The sequence below is a fragment of the Amblyomma mixtum genome, chromosome 10 (genome assembly GCF_055824585.1).
Source record: "Amblyomma mixtum isolate Tamu chromosome 10, ASM5582458v1, whole genome shotgun sequence".
Lineage (NCBI taxonomy): Eukaryota > Metazoa > Arthropoda > Arachnida > Ixodida > Ixodidae > Amblyomma > Amblyomma mixtum.
The window spans coordinates 3,313,154-3,331,431 of NC_143021.1; the positions used below are offsets into that span (position 1 = coordinate 3,313,154).

General features: G+C 47.6%; 1 protein-coding gene across 1 annotated transcript in view; it reads left to right on the forward strand.

The window, feature by feature from the left end:
* Positions 1-18,278, forward strand: part of LOC149324996 (chitinase-3-like protein 1) — a 300,609-nt gene that overhangs the window by 246,500 nt on the left and 35,831 nt on the right. The window contains exon 10 of the mRNA XM_089563509.1: positions 14,707-14,831. Within this exon, the coding sequence (XP_089419635.1) occupies positions 14,707-14,831 (125 nt within the window). The remainder of the gene's footprint in view (positions 1-14,706; positions 14,832-18,278) is intronic.

An 18,278-nucleotide genomic window follows, 5' to 3' on the forward strand; every position in this document is an offset into this window, starting at 1 on the left:
TCAGCGCTGGCGGTGCGAAGCGAAAGGTCAGAAAGCGGCGTCATCACTTTTTTTAATTTGCGGCACAAGTTACGACTAATGATGGACACGGCAGCACCAGTGTCAATAAGCGCGTCAACAGGAACACCTTCAACGATAACTTCAATAACGTTCATAGGGCTTGAGACGGTCGTTGACGGCGCAGTTCTTGCCTCCGGAACTGCGGCGCCTAGTTTTCCGCTTGAAGGGGTGGGGACCGGCGGCGCATAGGAGAGAACGAACGGCGTCGAGGAGACGGTGACCGATGCCTTCGGTTGTAAGAGTCGGAGCGAGGCGGAGAGGGATTCGGAGGCGGCAGAGGAGAAGAGACAGGGACGGAGGGAAATGAAGCGTCGTACGTTGGCGAGCGCCCGTAGTCGTAAGGACCGGATCCTCGCGTGCGGCACCAGCGGGCCACATGACCAGCGAGACCGCAGGCATAGCATATGGGGCGGTTATCAGGGGTGCGCCACGGATTCACAGGGCGGGGACCGGTGCGAGGCAAAGGATGGTGACTGCGTGGTAGTGCAGGGGCGAGCTGCTGCTGAGGGTAGACGTTGACAGGCGGCGCATAAGTTGGAAGAACCGGCTGAGGTCGTGGCCGGACGACTGCTTCTGCGTATGTCAACGGTGCAGTGACCAGAGGAGGTGAATTAGTGGGCGGCAGGACCTCAGCTACCTGCTCCTGGATTACACGCTGAATCGAAGGCGATAGTGATGGCGTTGTGGCGGGTTGGGAGGTAACCATCGATAACTGACGGGCGACCTCCTCTCGCACAAACTGCTTGATGTGCTGAAGAAGGGTCTGCTGATCGTTAGCAGGACCGCCTACCGCCAAGCTCGAAAGGTTGTCGTCCGTGCAAATGACACGCCGGGTGGCATGACGCTGTTTTCGGAGCTCGTCGTAGCTCTGACACAAAGAGACGACGTCTGAGACGGTTTGAGGATCTTTAGACACGAGCATTTGAAATGCGTCGTCCTCAATCCCTTTCAGAATGTGCTTGATTTTGTCACCCTCGCTCATAGATGGATTGAGCCGTTTACACAAGTCAACAATGTCCTCGATGTAGCTGGTGAAATTCTCGCCATTTTGCTGGGCACGACTGCGCAGACGTTGTTCGGCGCGAAGTTTTCGGACAGCGGGGCGGCCGAAGACGTCAGTCAGGCTGGTTTTGAGAGCCGCCTAGGTAGTAAAATCCGCCTCGTGGTTGCGGAACCACAAGTTGGCGACGTCAGTCAAGTAGAAGATGACGTTCGTGAGCTTAACGACGTCATCCCATTTGTTGTAGGCGCTCACGCGTTCGTAAGAGGCCAGCCAATCTTCTACGTCGGTGTCGTCAGTGCCGCTGAAGACTGTCGGGTCGCGCTGACGGACGGCACCGGAACAGATGACAGCCTGGGCAGGTTGGACCGAGGTGTCGGACGTCGTGGCAGAGCCTGGTATCCTGGGCATCGTGGCGTAGTTCCACGGGGAGAACAAGGAGCACCTCCACCAAGTGTAATGTGGAAACTCGCACAGTTATTGTGGTCGGGCACAGTCCTTGTCCCAGCAGTGCTGCTCAGCAGGCCGGCGTTCGCAAGCGCGCACCCGAGCTTCGTCAGCTTCGTCTTCTGTCTTCTTCTGTCATCTTCCTCTCCTTCGGCAGCGCTAGCCGCTGAGGCAGCAAACCCCAATTCTCTTTATTACAATACATATTGCAATCTCACGGAGGGATTTATTAGGGTGGAAACAAACCGAAAAAAAATTTAAATTATAGAACGAGAAGTTGGTCCTAAATGAAAAGAGCGATATGTTTGAAAAATGCAGCCAGCAACACAGCAGCCAGTCAGCAGAAGCATAAAACATATTATGACACACTAACACACGATTACTACAAACTGCATTGGATCTCCTCGTGTTCTTACCTGTGACCGCGGCAAGTCATTTCTCTCCATCGTCTTTGACGAGGCTCTTCGCGCTTCTAGAACTGTCCACAAAACCGGCTCCGCATCTCACCCCTAGATCAATGGGCTCACAGAACGCTCGCATCCAACGCTGTCAGATATGCCGTCCACGTATATCTATCCTGACCACACAAACTAGACACCATGCTCTCTTTCGTTACCTTTGCTTACAATACTACAGCGCAAAGAACAACCAGCTTTTCGCATTTTATTCTTGTGTATGGCCGGTCACCTACCTTCAGTCTTGAAGCCTCTTTCTTCTCTTCCCCCCCCCCCCCCCACCCCTTCCGCCCTCTCCCACGAAGAATTTACTTCTCAATTGCCTACTGCAGGCTATTGTATACAGTGAAGTATACGTTTCGTTAAAGGAAACATTTTTATTTTACTCTACATTTCGATCGGACGACCAACATTTTTCAAGAGTGATTTTTCTTCGCTTGTGTTTCCCCTTGTATAAGGGTTGGACACATCACAGGTGAGCAAGAGACGTATACAGAGTGAAGAATTAAGTAGACAGAAGTAAACAAAAATGCAACTAAAAATAAAGCAATGAGAACGGATGGGAAAAAGATGGAGTAGAACCCGCAAGAAAAAATGGAGAGTGCACAGAACATGTAAGGAGCGGGGAAATACAATATCCAGATGCAACCTCTGCTTTGTTAAGAACCGCATGCTTGCTTATTGCAGGCGTGTCGAACTGAGCTGAAATAGACGACAGGTTGTGTGGCCTTGCAGCTACTTCCGTGGAAGAAAGCGGAAACTTGTCGCTCCTCCTGCCTTAGAGGGCAGGGGGGAAAGAATCTCGACCCAACAACAGAAGAAACAAGGAAGAAACTAAAATCAAAAGTAGTGTTTTTTTCTCTACATTCGGCAGTAGTGCACGCGCCGCTAGTTTAGCCCTTGAGAGTGGACTGTGAGAGAGAGCAAAATAAAAACGGAGGGGAGGTACTCGAAGGAATGTTACCAGTGTGAAATGCAGAAAGAACAAATGAGCACAAAAAGAAGAAAAAGTTGGAGGACGCTTAAGCTTCACCTTTAAGAGCGGAACGCGACAGCGTGCCGCAGCTTGCCAGGGAATCCGCGGAGCGCCATCGCCTATTCGGCGCGAAGCCTTGCCCGTTGGACAAATCGCTCAGAGTCTCGGGAGGCCTGTCGACAAACCCGGTGCAACAAAGGCCAGCATAGCTTCAGCGCCGAATGAATGGGCACCAATCCGCAGGCTTTGTGGTGAACGAGCCCTGGATGAGCGCTGCGTTGTTCGCCGCTCACCGCGTGATGCTTGCGTCCCCGCAAGGCCCCACTGCGCTCGAACGAGATTAGCGGAAGGCGCTGGAGGCGCTGCCATCGCGCGGCATCTGTTGGGGCCATGGGGCAGTGGCGCACATAGCGAGGAGGAGGTTTTAAAGGGCGCCGTCTGATGGCGCTACTTGCACGCCAAGCGATGAGAAAAAGCAGCGGGCTACTGGAATTTTTCGCTCACGGCCAACGCTGCCGAAGACGACATCGGCTTTTCTGCGACACGGGGCCCTTAACGCTGTCGTGTTAAGAGGGAGCCATGGTTGCCTTTGCGAGACCAGATGAGTATTGGAAGTAACTACCCCGAATGCAGCATGCAAAAATGCTATGACCTCAGACGATGCAGTAAGGGGTGCTTTGTGCATTTTCGTAGGTCTCTGACCTCAGAACAGAGCTGATGGTGCCGTGTCTTTCGCTACTGCCCCTTTGCACAGTGTTCAATTTAAAAGTAAAATATGATTCTCGGTGCTCGCAACAGAAGTGTTTTTGAAGCCAGACTGTAATATTGTTACTTTAAGTTCATCGGAAGTCAGTCTGTAATATTGTTACTTTAAGTTTGTCGAACTTGTGGCGTCACTCAAGGAGGTGTTTCGAAAAAGGGAAGTTGGGGAAGGATTCGGCATGTGAGCGGTGGTTATTAAACCTGAATCAAAAGGAATTGTCTGTTCGGACTATGTATTGGATTCGAGAGTCGCCACACTCGAACATTTAGACAACGTTTCTGGAATCGCAGTTTAAATCTTCCTGGATGCAGTGTTTGAAATTTGACTGGGTGTTTTTAAACGGTTCTGTGGTTTACATGCGTTCCCAAACTTGGCATCGTTTTTTTTCCGCATTGTGTGCAACCCACAGCTGTCGGTTTATTGACTGTTCAATGGACATGGTTTTGTTACCTCTTGTGTCATCTGTGGGAGCGAGCACCTGTGGGAGCGAGCACCGAGAACCATATTTTGATTTGAAATTTAACACAGTGCAAAAGGACATTAATGAGAGTCACGGCATGTGAGCGGTGGTTATTAAACCTGAATCAAAAGGAATTGTCTGTTCGGACTATGTATTGGATTCGAGAGTCGCCACACTCGAACATTTAGACAACGTTTCTGGAATCGCAGTTTAAATCTTCCTGGATGCAGTGTTTGAAATTTGACTGGGTGTTTTTAAACGGTTCTGTGGTTTACATGCGTTCCCAAACTTGGCATCGTTTTTTTTCCGCATTGTGTGCAACCCACAGCTGTCGGTTTATTGACTGTTCAATGGACATGGTTTTGTTGCCTCTTGTGTCATCTGTGGGAGCGAGCACCTGTGGGAGCGAGCACCGAGAACCATATTTTGATTTGAAATTTAACACTGTGCAAAAGGACATTAATGAGAGTCACGGCACCCTCACCTCTCTTCCGAGGTCAGAGGCCAACGAAAATACACAAAGCACCCCTCACTACGTCGTCTAAGGTCATACTCTTTTTTGCATGCTACATTTGGGTAGTTACTTGCACTCCCCGTTTGTCTCATCTGGCTGGCCTCGCGAAGGACACATGGCTCTCTTTTTTTCCTCATTTGCACTTTCTGCCTTTTACACTGGTAAAATTCCTTCGAGTACCGCCCTTCCGTTTTTTTTTTTTGCACCCTAAGGGGCTAACTAGCAGCGGGTGCACTACTGCCGAATGCAGAGAAAAAACACCACTTTAGGATTTCTTTTTTCTGTTCCATCTGGTTTTGGGTAAAGTTTCTTCCCTCTGCCCTCGCGGCTAGGACATACGACAAGTTCCGGCATTCTTCCACGAAGATAGCTGTACGACCACGCACCCTGTCGACCATCGCAGCTCAGCTCCACACGTCTGTAATAAGCAACACGCGGTGCTTAACAAAGCAGAGGTCACAACTGGATATTGTATTTCCGCATTTCTTCCATGTTCTGCGCACTTCCCTTTTCTTCATTCCGGTCGCACTCCACCTGTTTCCTATTCATCCTTATTTCAACCGGATATATGGTAGGCTTGACTGACGTTAAAGCACGAAAAATGCAACTTTGGTTATGAAGAGCTCCTTTTCCTGGGCCATGTCGCCAGCCATCGTGGGGACCGGCCTGATCCTGCTAAATCTGCTACCATCCTGAGCTTCCAACTCTGACATTCTAATTCTGACATCAGATTCTGATTCTGATTCTGACATCTGACAACAGATTCTGAAGATTCTGACATTCGTGCTGGCCGATCAAACCTCGTGTTTTTTGGCTTGAAAGTGAGCGGCAAAGAAAGCTGGCGCTTGTGTTTTCGAGCATGCTTCCGAACAGACTATCCCTTTGCTAGCACGCTATTCTGCGTGAAAAAGAAAACGCACCCTCATATCCCTTCTTTATACCAATCGCAGAAGCATCGTGCCGATGCGTGATTCACTTTACAACCTTACAGACTCGATCAAATGCAATTAATTTTAACTGAAACTAGGCTAAATTGATGACTTACCGATAGCGGGCACTCATCATATTTGTTAACGGACATGGTCGCGGGTACTTGCAGCCACAGCCCAGCAATGCAGTGCTCTGTCATCGATGTTCCATCGACTTTGGATAAATTTTTTCATTTCTTAAAACCCGAGCCTACCTTCAGAAAATCGTCGCAGTTTCCTAATTGCTGTCAGGCGCTAAACCGTTGTTCGCAATATAGTTTCATGAAGCACTTAATTCAAGTGCCGGTTCATTCCTCACGCTTGCAATCTACTTCTGTGTGCTATTAGCTTTCATGGAATAAGTAGGTAACGTTCGTCTCAAGAAATATCTAAATGCAACACCGAAGGCGACTCTGTAAAGTAATTACTAACGCTGAGATTACCACATCATCCTAATCACTATACATCATAGCGCTAAACAACGAACACAAGGAAGAAGGGGACAAGATAGGCTCTAGATTAGCGCCTGGCTTGTCTTCTTCTCCCTTGTCTTCGTTCTTTAGCCCTGTGATCTATAGTTCAATCCAACTAGCCCAACTTTCCGTAATGCTAATCACCTTGCATCGCTCACTCATCTTCCAGGGATAAGAGATTACGTACGTTGTGATTCACGCCTCACTTAATTTTCTCCTAACGACACCGAGCAGGATAAAGAAGAAATTAACTCCATGACAAAGGTAACTACAACACTGCTGATGAAAAAAAAAACATGCGTAGTTGAACACATATATCTCTAACAAGTCTAACTGAGCAATCAAAAACACCATGGTTCAGCGTAACAATAAGACGTTATAACAACAAAAAGAATCTACATTTCAGGAATGGTGGCTTGCTGGGCTAGTTTGTTCATCGTAACTCACGTGACCGCACGACTGTAACCTAAGCAACAGTTCCTGTCTTCCAAACTGCCAAGTACCCCGAAAGACTGGCAACATTATCTCAGCAAAAGAAAAGCTTTCAAATCCGTTGCTGATAAGTCTAAACGTCCATTGTTCCCTTCGACTTACACACACACAAAAAAATTGTTTTTGACGAAAGGAAATGGCGCAGTAATTCTCTCGCATATCTCTGTGGACACATGAACCGCGCCGTAAGGGAAGGGACGAAGGTGGGAGTTGTGTAAATTATGGGAACAGCCTGCCGCCCCACACTCCCACTCCGCGGATGCAGCGTCTCCACTATCTAACCGCGGAGGTGTTGGCGCTCGAGGGAGCAAAGGGAGAGACGACAAAGCGTTAACACTCATATGCTATTTATCAGAGTTGCAGCGAACACTCAGAGCGGGATGGTAGCTCCAAAACATCAACGAGGCACTCCTCGGAAGGAGAAGGCTACGTAAGAAGGGCCTTCGACTTGCCGGCTGGGACAGGGACGCGACTTCTGAGTTATGGCGGCGAACGTTAGTATGTACCGACAATGGCGGCCGGGTTTTCCCGTGCGCGCACCGTTCTTGGGGCGAAGCCATCCTCGGGCATTGGTGGGGAGGTGACGAGAGCGCGCGTTTGCTGCGCTAGTTTGGCTGCCTGGAACCGGAATTCCAGCGGCACGGCACGACGGATCTTCCGTGCGCCTGCCGCGCAAGGTGACCAGAGCGCGCGTCTGCAACTGATCGCGACGCCGGCCGGATCACGAAGAGACACTCGAAGATTCCGCGGAGTTCGTGCAGCCTTCGAGGTGGCGTTGCCGTCGCTGCTTCCACCTCTTCACCAAGCCGAGATTTCCTCTTCACCCAGCCGCTGCTATCCTGACGCAGAATGATGAAGATGGTCGACCGCGTCGAAACGGAGATGGGAACAGGTTTTCCACACAGTGAAAGAAGAGAGAAAGGTGACGTAGTGGAGGTCTCCGGAATAATTTCGACCACCTCGGGATCTTTAACGTGCACTGACATTGCGCAGCACACCGACGCCTTTTGCGTTCCGCCTCCATCGAAACGCGACCGTCGCGGCCAGGTACTTCTTTTTCGCACTATGCCCAACCAGCATTGAAAAACAACTAGCCCTACTTCCTGCGGAACATGTTTTTGCATGATGTCCATAATGTTCTCATCACCGAACAAGGAGTTACGAGGTTTCTCATCCTTGCGTTCTGCTCTGTTTTCGCCTTAAAACCTAGCAATTATCTGCTTTGCATTCTTTCCTCTGATTACTTACCCATATGTATCCGCAGCGCGAACACCACACAGGAAGAAGGAGAAGGAGGTAAAGAGCGCTGAGCCCGACAGATGGTGTTATTACTTACCCATGCCCGAAATCCTGCTTGATGCTAACGGCACTGCCAAACTAATTGATTCATTACAATAACTTCTTCAGCTGCCATACATTTAATTAATTGCAAAACATTGAGAAGCACTAAGCATGCAGCCGCTATCAGTTCATCGCATATTTTTCAGCAGCAGTTGCCTTCATCTGGTGTTGTTTAACACGACTGGAAAGTAAGCACGATCGTTCCCCCTAAAAAGGTCACCTCTCTTCGCCCAAAAACTATCGCCGCGCACCTCTGACAAGCGTCTGTTCCTGTATTTCATTTCCCCAATATGAAATTTCTCCTCGCTGCTAATTTTCATCATAACCAGAACGTTATTCGTAAAGGACTTTCATGTGACACCCAGCGAGCCCTCTATATATGCTCCAGCCTCGGTGGTGGTGGTAAAAAACATTTATTGTTTATTAAATTTTTTACAGAGAGGTGATTGGGGTAGCGCCCTATTGGCCCTTCACCCTCACAATACTTGCTGGACCCCCTATTCCGGGATCCCATTGGCAAGCAACGCCGCCTGCGTCCGGTGAACTAAGGCCTTTTGGGTCTTTAGGTCCTGACAGCCGAGCAGGGCCGCCTCCCAGTCCTCTCTGGTGGGGTTGGGGTTGGGGGGGATAGATGGGTTTGACTGACACGCCCAAATCATGTGGAAGATGTCAGCCACCTCTCCAAAGAACTGACACGCGTCATCAAAGGATGTGTTTAAGTGCTTAAGCACCGCTGAGCATAGTAGAGTGTTAGTAAGAATTTTGATGAGGAACCGCTCGTCAGCGTGATCCAATTCCTTAAAAGGGGCCGGGTAGCGCCGGTGCTCCTCCTTGTAGTAATCGGTGATGTGTTTGAATGTAAGGGCCAGTTCGTCTGATTGGAAGTAGCTTCCAGGGACAGGGAGATAGCCCGGGGAGAGAGTGCGCGGGCGGCCTTATCAGCCTAATCGTTTCCCTGGAGTCCCTGGTGACCGGAGGCCCAAATCAGGTTACGTGGTGTTGGATCTTCGCATCGGCAGCTATAATGCAGTATGCACCCGGCAAGCGGGGGAGCACAGCCCAGCTCATAGTTCCGACAGGCCCCTCGCGAGTCGGTGATGATGTGTTTCGACTTCGGATTAGTGAGAGCCAGAGCAATGGCAATCTCCTCGGCATGTGCTGCGCTGTAGGCTTTGAAAGTGAGCCCGTTAACTTTGTTTGTGTTGTGTACGACTGCGGCCGTGTACCACCCCCCGTGGTGTGGGCCGGCAACGTCTATGTAATATACGTGTCGTTGGTTCCCATAGTAATCAGCGCGCGCATGGCGACGACCGCTATGGTCTTCTCTGGACATGTTGCGGGGAAGGGGTCGGACCCGGAGGGCGCGTATCCAGGGTTCTGGCACTCTCTCCCTTTCCTCAATGTGGTAGTCGTGTTTGATGTGTAGCCGGTCCAAGAGACGGCGACCGTACGTCGCGGTACTAGCACCTAGGTTGAGTTGCTCAACTTTCAGAAAGCGTCGATGAAGTGCTCTACGAGCGTATGTTCCTAAAACTTACATCGCTGTATATCCAACTACCTTGCTCTAAATTGTGTACGCGACTTTTTAGCCAACCACCATCTGTTCGTTTTCGCTAACAATTGCTGCCCCCTTATCTCCCGTTATCTCAGACGTGCTAGAGGGCGCAAATTCTCGGTCCCTTTCTTTTTCTAATTTATATTAACAATCTTCCAACCAATGGCTCTTGCAATGCCCGCTTATTAGGCGATGACTGCTGGAATTACTGCCTATTAACAACATAACCGATGTTGTTGTTCTTCAGTCTGAGCTAAGTCACACGGAAATTTGGTGCAAAAAATGGCTGATATATTTAAACACCGAGAAATCATGCCTTGTCTCCCCTTCATAGGAGGCAGAAATAAACTCTTTTACTCCGAAATCAGCTCCATAAGCAATTGCAGCTGCTTGGGAATTAAATCGCCTGCTGATTTTTCATGACCACTTACATGAATAACCTTACCGATGAAGCTAATTTTGTCCGGCTATTAATGCGGCAACATTCGCCTAGTCCCTTCTGTAGTAAGATTACTAATACATTCCACCCTTGTTCGACCCAAACTCGAGATTTATGCGCTGTCAGGGACCCCTACCCAGCTTTTCTCATTAAAGCATTAAAATAATTTCGAAAACCATGCGGTGCCTTTTTTTTTACAGCGCAACCTGTGATATCTGTGTACAAGCCATTTAGTATATAGGGCAGGATAAGAAAGCTTTTAATGTCCAACATAAAAAGGGTAGCTAGAGACTCGCCTAGACGACGGCTGAAAGGTCTAGGTTGTCGGCGGCGGCTTCGGCCAGTCAGACGAGGCCTGCCATTGGCCTTTCGACTTTGTGTCGTCCCTTCCGGGAGGCATGAGAACATTTCTATAGTATCTGGTCCAAGGTGTCTCAAGTTCGCAGTTTACTCCAAAGATCAGGGCATGGAAATGTGCAAGTTTGTAACCGGCGCCAGCTGATGGCTTGGTATCTGGTTAAGAATCTATCCGATGGAGGAAGTGTAGCTCTTAGAAGACGACAGTGCTGTGCAATTTCTCTGTATCCCACCATGCGATCCCCGTCTGTGGAGACCACATCGCTCGGGTCCGTACGAAAGGAAAAGCTCCCTTACCGCATTATGAGGGCAAATCCAACAGCAAACTAGACGCCCCTATCAACGAATTCGAGGTTCGAGCGGAGATACTGAAGCTCAAAACCAAATCAGCCTCAGGGCCCGAGAGTGTACCCAACAAAATGCTTAGAAACCTAGCTGAAAAATCTATGACAGCGCTGACGAATTTCATGCAAGAATGCTGGGAAAAGGTGGAGATGTCCAAACAGTGGAAGACCGCCAAGGTAGTTTTCATACCTAAGCCAGGGAAGCCGCTCATCCTAGAAAATCTAAGGCATATATCCCTCACATCTTGCGTCGGAAAACTGATGGAACATGTGATAGAAATGCGATTAAACATTTTCATGGAAGACCGCGACTTATACCCGCAATATATGACATATTAGACACTAAGTCGATCGATGCGAAGTACCAGTGTGGCTTGACATCGCCAAAGCTTTCGATAATAAAAATACGAGGCGATACTAGAAAACCTCGCTCTCTTAAACGTCGTGGAACGCAAATATAACTACACTGCAAATTTCCTCTCGGGCATGATAGCGCGCATCCAGTTTAGTAAAAGTCAGTCTCAAGACATACGTACAGTTTTTTTTTATTTTTTTATTTGTAACATTCTTTCAGACACAGGCGGTCTAGGATGACAGAGCAAAAGGCAGATGTTCTCTGCCTGACGAGGGCCCTGTCACCCTTACAGTGCATAGAAAAGTACAAAGGATTACAAGTGCTAATGTAACAACATTAAAATAAATAACATCCAATAAAATGTTTAGTTTGTTATCAAAACATGTAGGCTTAAAGCTTTGAGTTGGACAGTATGTAGGTTCTGAAGGCATTTTTGAAGGTTTTGAGTGCTCTACATTGCTGTGATATGTCAAGAAAAGGTGGGTGTGTATTCATAAAATTAAGGATTAAATAAGACATTGTTTGTGTGCCATAGCTCGTTCTTATGGCGGGTAATCTAAAGAAATGCTTTCGAATGTTATACCGAGTTGTACAGGGCTGGCGCAAATTAGTTAACACTGAAGGATTTGTCGTGATTTCGTTCCTGATATGGGTAGCAAGTTCTTTCTTTCTCTTTATTTGTTCATTTCTGTTACAGAAATCCGGAGCGAAAGCTAAAGGCTGCAGTGCCTGACAAAGGCTTTCGCTCCGGATGACGTTCAGCGAGCAGGTAAAGAGCACACAATCTTTGGTCACATAGATTTGCGCCATGCATGAACACATAGATACTTACAGAATAGACTAACATGCTTTGCAATAACAGAATATCTAGCTATAATATATTGAAAGCAAGACATGTCGTTATAAGAAAACCTCATATAAGCTCGTATAACTGATTTATTTTTAGAGCGTTATGTTTTAGGAACACCGGGGCCGTGTGTTTCAGCCGCTCAAGGTTTTCGATGCATCGCATAGCTCGTTTTTGAAGAAGGATCAATTTGTCAAGGTTAGACTTGGTAGTAGATCCCCAGATTAGTAAGCAGTAATTGAAATGTGATTGAACAAGGGCGAAGTATAACCGGCGCTTTAGCCAGGCAGGAAACAGGTACCTAATTTTTCAAAGTAAACTTCTGTACCTAATTTTGTGCAGCATGCCAACAGATCTGCAAGCACTAGCATGTATCTTGTCTACATGAGGAGTCCAGCTCAAGTGCTGTTCAAAGTAAACGCCCAAGAATTTAAAACAAGAGACCCTGTCTATTACTGAGTCATTGTATTTAACCGTGATGTTTTCGTCATCAGGCTTATTTCTTGGTTTGAATATGACATATTTAGTTTTACTAACATTTAATTGCAGTTGATTTACACTCAGCCAAGTGTACAATTCATTTAACCATGCGTTAGTTCGGCATGCAATATGGCCCAAATTATTTCCATAGAAAAACAACCATAGAAGAACCATAGAAACAGTTTGAACCATGTACCCGGTAGCCCAGACAAATACCTTACTTGGGCAGCGTAGGCACCCCGCTGGGTTCGGTCCCTTCTCTTCAACATGGCCATGATACGGCGACCGGCCACGCATTCTGAGAACCTTGCAGGGTGTGCGATAAAATGTCGTGACGTGTCTACAAGAGCGACACCGCGCAATACCCCACTGCGCTTTGTACGCCATGACTTGCGTCCTGAGTACCCTGAGTATCATGACGAATACTCTCGGACTGCATTAACAACTGGCAAACTTTTAGAAGCATTTTTTTTGCTCTTAAGAGCTATGTATATTTCAAGGCTAATCGACATACGCTTGCTACCTGGCGCTGTAGCCTTCAGCATCTCTGCCTAAGGGCGTAAGCACATCCGTTGCTTCTTGGGGGAAATTCCGCTCTTAAGCCACCAAGAAAACACCTAAATCCCGCGTGACAAAGCAAATCAGGGCCATGTGCCATCCGAGTGCGTCGAGTGGTAGAGAAAAATATGTTTCGAGCACTCTGTGCTCGACGCGATGTTGGGCACGTGGCAGCGTAAGCAAAAAACGATGCATTCTGTAAGCTTATTGAACGTGTCACATTAACGTCCTTACACACGTGCCAGTCAAAACAAAGCATTCGGTTTATTGTGGATAGAATGGAGCGTGAACAATGTACTCAAGAAATAAGACAGTCTTCAAGTGAAGGACAATAACTGAAAGTGGAGTAGTTGATTTGTCTCGACAGTGAGTAGCACACAGGGCGCATACGAATATTTGCACTGTACGCTCTAAAGGACGCGGCCATATTTAGTGCGCTATGCCCCACTTATGAACGAACTCTAGCGCATTCGTTCGTTAAATAGTGGGCAGCCAAGAAAAAACTCTAAAAATTTACCTGCCCTTTCATGCTGCAGAACTTCAGCAGCACGCGTTGATTGCCACTTCAGAACACGCGAGAAACGTTGCGCTATTGTTTTAAATGGAAATCCTGCCTCACTGTAGAACTTAGTCGGCATGATGTTTCTGCGGAAGTCTACACTCGGCGACTCGTTTCTGTGGCTACGCAGTGGAAGCTACAAGGAAGCGCAAAGCATCCACAAGTGCGCTTTTATCACGCGTTCATGAGGGACAGAGATAGGCGTAGGCGTTTAAGCTGGCGCCGCGTGCTCGTATCTTCCCCTGCGTAGCCACAAAAAGCTCTTCCCGGCGTTTTTAGATGGGGGCAGTCGGAAAACAGCGCCGGCGCGACAGGGAGAGGAGCGGACCCAGGCGACCGCTGGCTAGGCTGTGGCGCTGCAGTCGCTTTAGATTGCGCGCGTCGTTAGCTGCTCCCAGCTTTAAGCGCCAGCAGACGGTGGCTTGCGCGCGACAATAACGTATTTAAGGAATACAAACCTAGTTTTCATTTGACCTCTTTTCTGCTAATGGAACAAAACAGTTTAGTAGCATCTATAACTTTAGCAGGGCAAGTTAAAGACGTGTTGGCGAACCGCTGCTCGCCTGGTTGTGACTTCCGAGCTGGGAAAACTTTCAGGGAGCCGGTATAGTGTGGGAATGCTGCGGTCCGTCAATGCTGAAGTTGGTTGAAGTTGGCAAAACCCATAAGAATATTCGCTATTGGAATGTGTGCTTAAGTATGCTTTAACGCCTTTTGGAATGCATGCCAATTTTCTTGCTTGTTTGTTTTTTTTTAGCCCAACGTAAGAAGTACTGGTAATGACTGCCGCCTTTCTGAGACCGCCAGAAGCGGAGGAAATGGACGCGAATTTCCCCATAATAACGCAGAACTTTCTGCAAACGTAATCACGTGGCAGGTGCCACTGGCCGGGTTCAATAATTTTGTACCATTCTGCAGGCTGGAGACTGCTCAGCTGGTAACTTTCCATCTGCACGCACTGACGGAAGTAGAGAACAATCTAGATAAGGGCAGAAATTGTATTCAGGTTGCCACACATTTACGCTGGGGCAACCAATAGCCAAGAGGTTACTGTATGCCAAGCAGAGCGAAAAAACCATAGCCGAAAGGTTCTGAAATGACAACGCCGAAAAAGTACATAGTTCTATTGTTCCTGCCAGCAATGTGCCCATGCTTGCTTGTCAAAAACTGAGCCGCAATTCACTACAGCATTTATAGGCTCTTTAGAGGCGAAAAGACTCGTGGAATGAAAACTTGTGATGCCTGTGGTTTTCCACATTGCAGCGCCTAAAAGAGGCTCTCAAGAAGAAGCCGTCCAGGCAGTTCTTCCAACTGGTCTTTGGCGGTTTCGTTGCGGACTTGGATGGCGACCCAACGGACATTGCCAACAGGATACGGGTGATCGCAGAGTAAGAGCCGCGCTTCGCTCAAGCGGTACCGCGCGCATTTTTAGTGGCGTCTAGTCGGGAAACCGTCGAATAGACACAAGTAATGAAGAGGTGCTATCGCTTCATTCGCGAGTCCGTCGCCAGACAGATGAGAGAAGGATGGAAGGACAGCGTAATGACTTCTCCTCGTGCTGGTCTCTCAGTGTGCTACGGTAACACAAAGAATGGCTCGCTTTGTCCGAAGCACCAATTCTTACTTTCTGGAAGGGTGTCATTACTGTGCGGTTAGTCACCTCGTTCTCATCACAATTCAGCCACACAGCCTGCGCTACTTAAGGGGTAACGATTATCATAGGCCTGAAAATAAAATGCTGCGCCATAGAGTTCTTTTCCATTAAATCCCTTCGCTTCCAAAGTGTTCGGTATGCGTCACGTATGCGTTGAAAAGAAAAGGCGGCACGGACGTTGGGTCAGAAACCCACGCCTCGCGTGGATGCCTGGAATGAAACTAGTTGAAAAGATTCAACAAGGGGATTACCGCTCGTCCTGTCCTCTTCTCGATCTTCAGTCCTGTCAAGTTTGCGGTTATCCCTCCTCCCCAACATAGTTGAAAAGAGGACTTGTGGGAATGAAAGGTCGGCGCATGTCTCAAGCGACAGAACATTAGAATGTACCTAGTTTTACATAATGAAAAAAATTGTACAAATTTCTCCCGTGCCAGAACCTACGACCCATCGAAGGGACTTACGGGCTAGACCACTGAATTCCAGAATTCAAGCTCAACAAAGACAGCACACAGAAGAAGAACGACGGGACATGCGATACTTGCAACATTTTATTCACTTCCAAAAGGGCTGCTTAAATAGCCTGCGGGGAGGGGCTGTTCATGCGCGCAATCTAGAAGGCGGCAAAAGGGGGGACGCAGGGGGAACGCAGGTGAATGAGCGGAAACTAAAACATTTCTCTACATTCCTTCTCATGCATCATCATCCAGGGTATACTAACACATGCACTCCCACTCTAATTTGGTGCGCCGCTATCAATTCACGCGCAATTGTGACTTTGCCGTTCCTGACAGTGCTTGTTTCTTAGAGCCTAGGTTCACAGGCCTCCTTTTCTTCTTTCCCGCATACACTGCAGTGAAGCGGCAAGTTTAAACCTGTTCTGTTCTTCATTGACAGTTTGTGTTCTCTTTATTTTTATAAAAACCTGTTTCACTGACGTAAAGTTTTTTTGTTTTTTACATCGGTCAAACAGAGGTAAAAAGGGGTGAAAAAATTACGTCGGTCAAACAGGCCATTCCATTGATGATCGTTTGAGAGGGCACAAACTCACTGAAGAACGGAACAGGATCAAACCTGCATGAGCAATCCCCCCCCCCCCCCCCCCCCCCGGGGCTATCTAAGCAGCTGTTTCTGTAGTGTATAAAGGGTTGCAAGTACCGCATCTCTCGTCGTTCTCCTTTCTGTATGCTGCCTTTTTTGAGGCTTGAATTCTGTAAGCTATGCACCAACTTGCCCCGCTAAGTGCTTTATTTAGCCCACTGATTCACGCTTGTACAGATTATATACTTGCGGGGTGTTATATGTGTACGAAGCGGTTTTTCCCGTAAAGTATCTAACGAACGTAATCCAATGAGCATGTGTCTAATTAGGGAAGTTATAATTGCAGAAACAGTAATTAAGCAAGCCGCATAGCGTGTGCTAGCGTTCCATATCCTGTTCGCTTCTTCAGAAAGCGCATACTGCGAAACACTTCTCCGAGTTTTTCACTGCGTCGCGCGTTCAGTCACTTCCGGCTCCAGGCTGCTGTGAGTACGGGGCGAATATTTTATGCATCGTTTCAGTCATTCACACTTCTACCCTCTTTCGAGGCTATTGCGGGGTGGTATGTAATATCAGAGCGCTAAGAAGCTCGCTGCAAGCAGGCGTAATAAGAACGCGCTAGAAATCGGGCACTGAACGGCGACTGGCATGAAATAAACGAAGTGAACGCGAAGGCGCCAACACTCAAACCTTTGCAATGTATGGAGGGCCGTAAGGCATCGGCAGTGGAGATGCGTCGTTGGTGCGGAATCCCGGAGATGCAGAATATGCCTCTTTGAGGCGCCACCGACGGCAGAGCCTGTGCGGACTCAAGTAACAGATGTCGCGTGGATGGCACTGCATATTCGCAACCTTCACGTATGGAGTCGCCTCCGAATTGAGCGAGATTTATTTATTTATTCATTTATTTATTTATTTATTTATTTATTCATTTATTTATTTATTTATTTATTTATTTATTCAAATACCCTAAAGGCCCTCCGGGGAGGGTATTACATAGGGGGGACACACGAAGCACTTTGATGGCAATTTGTTCAAAATCAGGTGCAGAAAAGAGAAAATTAAAATGCAGACACCATTTTTGAAGTACAGAAAAAGAAAACAAATCAAAAACATAAACAACACCATCAATAGAGCGCAACAAAAGCTAAAAAATGCAAACACCTGTGATTAAGAATACAGAAACAACGCAGAAAAAAAAAACACTTGCAGCGCAGACTAAAAAAAAAAATCTGAAAGAAGGTAGTGGTATTCGAGGGAGCAAAAAAGGACGATTATTAACTCTGTAAAGATACAGTGGTGCAGAGGGCCTTCAATTTCTGGTGTGAGTATGCAGCATTTTGTGAAATTTGTCCGGGTGAACCTCGGTAGCAATATCTGATCAGTAGCGTGGCTTTTTGGGCTTGTTGGTACATACTTCAAAGACACTGTAGCGCAGCAAAAGACGAGGACACAAGAAACGAGAGACGAACACCACGAGCGCTCGTGGTGTTCGTCTCTCGTTTCTTGTGTCCTCGTCTTTTGCTGCGCTACAGTGTCTTTGCAATATCTGATGGTAGGTTATTCCAGTCACTTATGGTTCTTGGTATGAATCATTGTGCATAAAGAGATGACTGACCCGCTGGGCGACCGACTGTGTAGGAGTGATCACGGCGAGGGAAAATGAGGCTAGGTGGTTGAAAGAAGTCATGTAAAACATCGCGGTGATAAAGCTTGTGAAACAGAGATAGGCGAGTGTGTTTTCGTCGTAGCGATAGGGGATCTAATTCGGCACCAGTGTTTATACACTGGCGCCGATATACCGAGAAACGGCATCCTTTCTAGGTCCCCCGGGCAGTTTTATTTCATTAGTTCGCACCCGTAACGCGTTAGACGTGTTGTGCATCGGGCTAATTTTGCACATATCTGCGGCTTAAGATTAATATAATATCCGTGTGCGTGTGTAAAACTTACAACATAGCCAGAGAAGATAAAAGCCGCCGCCTTTTCTTGGTAGTGTACTTCTCGGTCAAACTGTGCAGTCGAAGGCGAGATGGAATGGACGTTGAAGCTTAGTATTGGAATGCCTTGTTTTGGATGACGATATTTTCTTCCGGAGCACCACTGATGAATGATTTTGACTAAGGTTAATTGTCAGAAATCG